Below are 8049 nucleotides of genomic sequence, written 5' to 3' on the forward strand. Positions count from 1 at the left end.
AATCTATACGTTTAATACATTTAATAAACAAGCCGATAACGAAAACAATAATAATCCGATACCTATAGCGCATTCTGGGTTTTTACGTTTCATTTTTTTGTTATTACTATAGTAGCATTATAAATTAATAAACTTATAAAAATTCTACAGCTGAAATAACTGAAAAAAGTATTTACATTAAAAAAAACCGATAAAAGTAAAAGTAAATTGGTTTATTTGGAATTAGAATGACGTGAAACGAATTTATAAATATCAAAATTAGATTTCTATCTATCCTACATAAAAAAAAGCATATGCTTTAAAATCCGAACCCTACTAATAATAAAATAAATTATAATTATTGTGATATAAAATATATAGCCATATAGGTAATATATAGGTACTTGGGAAAAAGGGCAGACAATCTTCGCTCAAGATGGGTTTTTTTTATGCGATGATTTATCATTGAATTCAATTTTTACTCGTCCATTGCAATGATTTACTTAATAACAAAATAAACTAACTATCGTGATCACATGACACCTTATACTGTAGGTACAGTCTTCTTCTATCGTGTGGTCGATAACTTACCAGATTCCTTCACCATTCCAGTATTCGACAGTTTTCTTTCTTCGTCTTGGGATACGACCCATTAAATCTTTACGATCTAGAATTCTATGTGGGGCTCTATGGCACTACAGTATACAGTCATATACATGCTTATCCACTTTTTTTAATGACTAAAACGACATAATTTCAATTGGACTGAGTGATCCAACATAAATTTATCTAAGACTAACTCTTCTCGTAGTTACTGAATACTATAATTAATAATAATACTGTATAATCCTCGTGTATTACTTTTTTCAGTGCAAATCATTAGTGAAATTGGTGTTTGAAATAATCGCTGCCTCGTCGTTGGTTTTATTGGACGTCGTGTTTTACGAGGCGTTGGACGTAATCAAGAGACACGCCAAAATCGATTACTTCCAGACTGGCCACCACAACCTGTACATCAAGGTCAAAGGCACCGGAATGATCGCTAATTTGCTCAGGTCCGTCGTGGATAGGTTCAATTTCAAGAAAAACATCACCGTCAACCTTAGCAACGAAAGTTAGTATAATACCCTATGTCCTTAAACTCTACAGATCACAAGATTTAGGTAAAATATTATTGCCGCAGTCATAAACCACAAATTCAGAGCAAAAAGTGCTTACTAAGTAGCTACTATAATTACACAATGTTTGAGAATAATGACGCGCGAACGTCACTTATTTAATATATCAAACATAGATCGTAAACGTGTACAAAATGTATATCTTTAAGAAACAAATTTTACCTAGTACCAAGGTACCTAGTTCAAACTAAATTATTTTTTTAAATTATTTTTGGTATTATTATCATGTTATTCCGTTATTGTATCAAAATTTGATATCAACAAATGTCAAATTCGTACAATATTTTAGAAAAATGTTGAGAGGATATAGTTCAATGCAAACTACTTTTTTAAACTTATTTAATACATGTTAAGACTTTTACAATTAGTATAACAACAATATTGTGCGTGTATGTGACGTGTGTGTGTGTGTGTGTGTGTGTGTGTGTGTGTGTGTGTGTGTGTGTGTGTGTGTGTGTGTGTGTGTGTGTGTGTGTGTGTGTGTGTGTGTGTGTGTGTGTGTGTGTGTGTGTGTGTGTGTGTGTGTGTGTGTGTGTGTGTGTGTGTGTGTGAAATTCATGAGGGGTAGCATAATAATAATAATAATAATAATGTCTTAAAATTATTCTTAATATATAACTATAATTTAATTTTAAATGTATGATATATCAGTATTAATCGCACACCACGGGTTGATTGCCAATAAATAGCCGAGTAGATGATGGTATAAAACAATACCTAGAGATTATAACAATTTCTACACGTAGACGGTATAAACAAATAAACATGATCATAGCGTAGTCTATATCTACAGATTTTAATTTTAGTAGCTATAAATTAGTGTCTAATTTTATTCGTCGTCATTGTTAATTTTTAACGATCGTCGTTATTCATACAGAGTTGTAGGACCTCGCATTTGATGGAGACCAACTCGCGGTACCTATGCACTTTATACCGCGTGTAAAGAGATCGGATTAATAATCAGACATCATTCGATGACAAATATTAAGCACGCAATTAGTTTTATATCTCAATAGACATATTAAGTATAGATCGTCCCTATATTTGTACAGAAGTAAGGCTATATAACTCGTAATTTGAAGTATACACGGTCATTAAGGTGGCCGACACATTCATGTCATACCTATTCATTACACCACATATTATGTGTGTAATATATCATATCAAACGTATTATCTGTATTATTATAATTTATAATATCGTGTTAAATATCCAACGAAACCGTAAATGCGCGATACATAATTATTTTAACAACTAAATCTAAAAATATACATTATTTAATAAGATGCAAAATCAAATAATATTTTTTCGCGTATGCGCTAAGAAAATAAATTATACAATTCCTATAATAATATCGGTCAAAAATACGATCACGATGTAGCGCCTTATATATAGACCACTCATAATACACAACTACACAACTTATTTATAGATGTTTAAATTTATTTTAATAAATCGACAATTGATTTTATAATTAGTATTCTTTACAACACAGCAAACATGGTAGGTACGTTTACATACCATATCGAAAAAAAAACCTCTTTTAATCCTGGACGTTTTTACTTTTTAATGATATCTGTCGTCAGAGACGCCGGAAAACGAGAACTGTAGAAGTAATTACCCCTACAGTCATGTTTTAAGGGGGCCCCCGCGAAAAAAAACCAAAAACCTATCAAACCTAATTCAGAAGTCTATATAAGCACATGAAAAACGGCAATGAATATTATATAATATAAAATAAAATCCTCGAATTTATTTTCAGATGTATACTCATAAGACCCATATAGGTACTAATATTTCTAATACTAATATACTATTATACTTTATAAGCATACGTTTCATTGCATATAAGCATATGGCATTACTTCGTCATGCGATAGCAACAATATTTGTAAAAAATAATTTTATTTTTTATGTAGTTTTACGATATATCTTAATCTTAAGCTTAACTTTTACATTAACTTAGTTTTTTTTATAAAATAAACGTAAATTATATTTAATTCGGTTGACCTCTACTCGAATATAATATCCTAATAAGACTAGAAATAATGATAATTATGTTTGCTCCCACAGTTAAAAAATCGTTCCGGCGTCTCCTCTTGTCATCAAAAAATATATTTTATTATTTTAATTTAAAGTAAGTACCTATCACCATCGAATTATCGTGAGAGTAAAATTATTTATGTCTACTTACTAGTTACTTATATACAGTGTGTCTCCCGAATCCGCACAAATTGGATGCGTACTACCTGCACAAGATATATGGCACGTTAATGCTGGTGTTCTTCATGACCGTATTTGCGGGGTACTCGAGCCGATTAAAACGACTAATCTGCGCCGTATTTTTTCGAAAGAGAGAAAAACGCCGAGTGCTATACCTGTACAACGAAACATTAAGAAAGCGAACGGCGTTCTTTAGATACATGAAGCAAAAGGTGGCAAAATTGGCACGTGAAAACAAATTATCAGTGGGTTTACAATAAAATAAAATTGCACTGAGACGGTAGGTATCTTAAACACTGAAGGCACAGTTCGACGAGCTACAAAATGCTGAATGGGGGGGAATGCGATTTATAACGAATAATTTCTAGAGCATTAAAAGATTTAACCGAATCACGTAATGAATATTTTCGATGATTTTAGTGAACTTTCCTGAGGGGTAATTAAAAGAAGAGAGTCGAGAACCAAACTAAAAAACATAACCATAGAATTGTGTCGTCTTTGTAACAGATATGGACGTCATATTTCGCGTTATCTTTTTTTCCATTACTTCTTCTTCTTTTTCTATTTCTTCAGGAAGACCTTGACATTTTTCTGACGTTAAGACTTAAGTTTCCGGCACTGTTTGGCTGGCTGGTTTGGTTTGCATGTGGCCGGAGAAAATGTCTGATTTGTGGCGAACCAGAAACAAAGGCAGGCAAACAGTATGGTTGCAACACAGTTGGATGTGTTTACATACACTGCGAACAGTGTTGGAAAGATGTTGGAGTCTGTTTTGCCTGTTCAGACACGTTCATCAAAAAAGATAATGAATATAATATAGATGCAGATACTACTGCAGATGGTTACATGGACACTGATTATTATGAATAGATTAGGTTAGGTAAAAAATTATAATTTATTATCATCAAACCGTCTATTTTAATAGGTATTGCACAAATTACAATTATGACAATGTAAATAAAATAAAATGATATATTTATAAATATAATAGTGCTTAAAATATTAAGTAACATAAAACATTATTCAATTACACACATTATAAAAGAAAAAAATACCATTAACCTTCTATTGTTAAATTTAAGATTGTGTCATTAACTGTGACGTCTAAATGGTACAGTGAGACTTTTGTACTGTTCAACTATAGAAAACAGAAAAAAATGCAACTTTGCAGAAGTGATGTTGTACATACATATTATACATATTTATTTATTTAGAAGTCTTTCAAAGTAAACTATTAACAGAAGTTTCACTGTACTACACTGTTTGCCTAATACAATAAACTGTTTTATATGACCAAATAAAACCAAAGTATACAAATGTATTAATATTATTAAGTGACCCACTTATAATATTAATTTAAAAATTAAATAAATAAGGAGATCTCTAAATAAATTCGCCATTTTTTGTTTATAATATATAATATATATTTCAATCATCAATGACTATAACTTCTTTTCCTAAACTATTCCTGAAATAAAAAATTAAATATTAAAATTCTATAACTATAAAATAGTAAAAATATTATATATAATACTAACATAAATTCACGTTTAATATTATTATACTCTTCTATGAAAGTATTTTTTAAATTCGGTTCCAGTTTCCATAAACCTCTAGTATAAATACTTTCCATTAATTTTGGGGAGCCATCAGTCTGTTCAAAACGAATATAATCAAGCCATACTTCTAAAAAAAAATATAACATTACTATAATATATTGTATCAACTTTATGCTTATTTTTATATAAAATTATTCTAACTATATAATATGAGTAGTGCAATAATCAATGAGCATAAGGAATATTACATAAATTATTAGCATTGAGAAAAACCCATAGTTTGACATGAGATTAATTAAGTTATGTGTATTTAATTAATTAAAGAATAAGGTCATAAGGCCTAGAGGTAATGCTGTTGGTGACCAACCACAACTCACACAAATCTACAAACACATTTAGTTACTATTAATATCTATTAAAAATGTATAAAATATATTATTAAATGAATTATGAATAATACAATTTTCCCATTTATATTTGATTTTTTAGGGGTGATTTTGATAATTATTATTGTACATATTTGTATGTCTTTTGAAAATTTTTTAAGGTTTTAATTAGATTACATAAAGTTTTGTGTGTTATTATTATTATTTGTTTTTTGAGAAAGCTGGAAGTATTTGATGAATTTTAATCTAAAAAATAAATATATTGACCACTCCTTACCAATGTTATCTGTGCCAAATAAAATGCAAGCTTCATCATACAATTTTCTAACAGTCAGTAATTCAAAATCTGATGTCTCTGATTCAATAGCCATCATTATTAAATACAATTTATAACATGGTGGCTTTAACTTTTTTAGTTCATTGAACAGGTTACGAGTTGCATCTATGTCTTTGTACTGTAAACACCATTTTAAATATTTAACTCTGATATAAAAAGAAATATTTTCATATGATATATTTGAGCCTTCTTCAAATAATGTTTCAATCTATAAAAATATTGACTGATATAAGTATACATAATTTTAAAAATATATACTATTAAATAATTAAATATCAGAAGAATAACCACTACTATCAGATATAAATTATATTATATTACAAATTTATCATACCATATCAGGACGCCTAATTTGCATAAATCGAATTATAATCTTCCATAAAGGTAGTGAATTTTTTTTTAATGAACGAACACCTTCTTGAAAAACAGTCATCAATTTATCAAAACTATTTAATTCCAAATAAAGCTTTAATAATCGTATCCAAATCTTTTGATTATTTTCTGTACACAAAACAGCATCTAATAAAATATCTAGCTGGTCTACATGTATGTAGCTTACCTAAAAAACAAAAATAATAATAATAATATATAGTTAGAAGCTATTAATATTATTATAATACAAGTCATATTCAATAATAACATTTTTTGAAACTTGTTGAATGTTAAATAAATAATGGATTCATTTTTTTTATGACTAAAAATAATGTTTTAACAATACTATAATGATTTGGTATTTAGTTTAAAAAAGTATGTGTTTAAAATTTATCAAGACTAAAATATTATTGATAAGACACATCTAAGTAAAATAGCACAAGTACAATACTTGAAAATTAAAATACTTAACGGTCGTTCTAACACTATCTAATGATTATCTATTATATCAATCAATATTTAAACTGATATTTATTTAAATTATAATTACATAAAATAAATTTAAATAATAAATAAAAAGTAATTCAATTTATTTTTAATGCATTGTAAAGCATACAGTGTCATACACTGGTACACTTATATCACTTTCAATAATATAGTACTTCATTATTAATTTATATTAAGTATAATTAGTAAGTAGCAATAAGCATACTAACATTTTAGACAAATTATCACCTAATCTAACAGTATAAATGTATGATATTAAACTTTAATTATATATAAACTAATTTAACGAAATTATTATATCTTTATACAATTATTTATAAGTAAATAACTTAATACCTCAACTCAAATTTGCTACACTTAACAGTTATTACTGTTTAATATACCAATTATAGGTACATAAAATAACATTAATAAAATAATTTAAAAATGAAAAATACTATTGATGTTTTCACCTACATTGTCTTGACAAAAGTTGATAAAATAAAATAACAGCTTCTCATCAATAGAAAACAGAACATGCATATGATCAAACAATTCAATAACACGTTTGCTTAGGAGGACAAGTACTTGAGTATCAATAACATCTAAACCTTGTTCCAACTCGTCCTAAGATAAAAATTCAATGTTAACAACTGTATTTAAAACTTTGTTATGATTGTAAGAATAAAAATTACTTTGATTTTGTGTTTACACGCATTAAGCAAACTCAGCTCTGCTTTAAACTGCAGTAACAACTCATGTTTAGTTATCACCTTGTTAGTGATTTTCTCGTTGATTGATATACGGTCATTATTCAGCACACTAAACAAAACAAAAAAATTACCTAACTTAGACCCACAACGACTTATTTTGGTTGCACAGAATACTCACGTGAACTCATCCCATTTCAAAATTCTATAAGTCTTCAAAAATTCACTTTCGAAATCCATAATGTAAGGGTTACAACGAATCGTTTTTTATACAAATGGCAAATGATGCGAATTATAATATGAACAACTACCTATAAATCATTACATAATAAGAACCAAACTGTTAGCCTTCGAGTTTAGGCTCTTGACGTTCTTGTGTATTCTCGTGTTCCGTTTGATTTGTTGTCTTATCGTGGCCATTTAGTGTTTATTTTAACTATTCTGCTGATGAATCATAGATTAACATAAAATAATATGTATAATATAATCATACCTATTATATAAATATAATTGTTATAAGTATTATGTAAAATGATATAGATAATAACACTAAAATGTATATATATATATTATATTATATCTTAATATTCGTGGATAATAGATAATAGGTACCCACAAAATATCATATTCAAGTAAACCATGATAACTGGAATGTTCAACAGTGTTGCCCGAGAGAGAATTTTAACAAATATAGCACTAATGGTGTACTAAAGCGGCGTTTATAACTCGTATATTCATTACACAGAGGTCACCCTCTGTACGATAATTTAACTAAATAATTTGAAACCGTATAAATACTAAATACTAGTGATTTTAAAA

At 28.2% G+C, this 8049-nt stretch overlaps 2 protein-coding genes across 3 annotated transcripts in view; one reads left to right on the top strand and one right to left on the bottom strand.

The window, feature by feature from the left end:
* The window catches only part of LOC114125589 (protein sneaky), a 32480-nt gene extending 28230 nt beyond the window's left edge, over window positions 1-4250 (top strand). The window contains exons 11-13 of the mRNA XM_050200202.1: window positions 850-1093; window positions 3369-3625; window positions 3954-4250. Coding sequence (XP_050056159.1) covers window positions 850-1093; window positions 3369-3625; window positions 3954-4250 — 798 coding nt within the window. The remainder of the gene's footprint in view (window positions 1-849; window positions 1094-3368; window positions 3626-3953) is intronic.
* A 6-nt stretch (window positions 4251-4256) lies between these two features.
* LOC114125601 (uncharacterized) lies at window positions 4257-7789 on the bottom strand. Of its 2 annotated transcripts, none has more exons than XM_050200589.1 (7): window positions 7412-7789; window positions 7216-7342; window positions 6998-7147; window positions 5997-6221; window positions 5603-5780; window positions 4919-5066; window positions 4257-4848 (listed from the first exon to the last, which is right to left on the bottom strand). In XM_050200589.1, exons 1-7 carry the CDS (start codon window positions 7468-7470, stop codon window positions 4809-4811), a joined length of 927 nt encoding a protein of 308 aa, XP_050056546.1. In that variant the 5' UTR covers window positions 7471-7789; the 3' UTR covers window positions 4257-4808. The 2 variants fall into 2 exon arrangements, with proteins under 2 accessions (XP_050056546.1, XP_050056545.1); XM_050200588.1 differs by having other exon boundaries at window positions 5603-5870; window positions 7412-7787.
* Between the last annotated feature and the right edge of the window lie 260 nt (window positions 7790-8049).

The sequence above is a fragment of the Aphis gossypii genome, chromosome 2 (genome assembly GCF_020184175.1).
Source record: "Aphis gossypii isolate Hap1 chromosome 2, ASM2018417v2, whole genome shotgun sequence".
NCBI classification, from domain to species: domain Eukaryota; kingdom Metazoa; phylum Arthropoda; class Insecta; order Hemiptera; family Aphididae; genus Aphis; species Aphis gossypii.

Bases quoted from the DNA above. Each gene is read 5' to 3' on its own strand.
- LOC114125601 (XM_050200588.1), bottom strand. From the start codon at position 7,470: ATGGATTTCGAAAGTGAATTTTTGAAGACTTATAGAATTTTGAAATGG. The intron at 7,343-7,411 runs GTGAGTATTCTG...TGTTTTGTTTAG, and splicing joins TTGAAATGGGATGAGTTCAC to TGTGCTGAATAATGACCGTA. The intron at 5,067-5,602 runs GTAAGGAGTGGT...ATTTTTTTTTAG, and splicing joins ATTTGGCACAGATAACATTG to AAGTATGGCTTGATTATATT.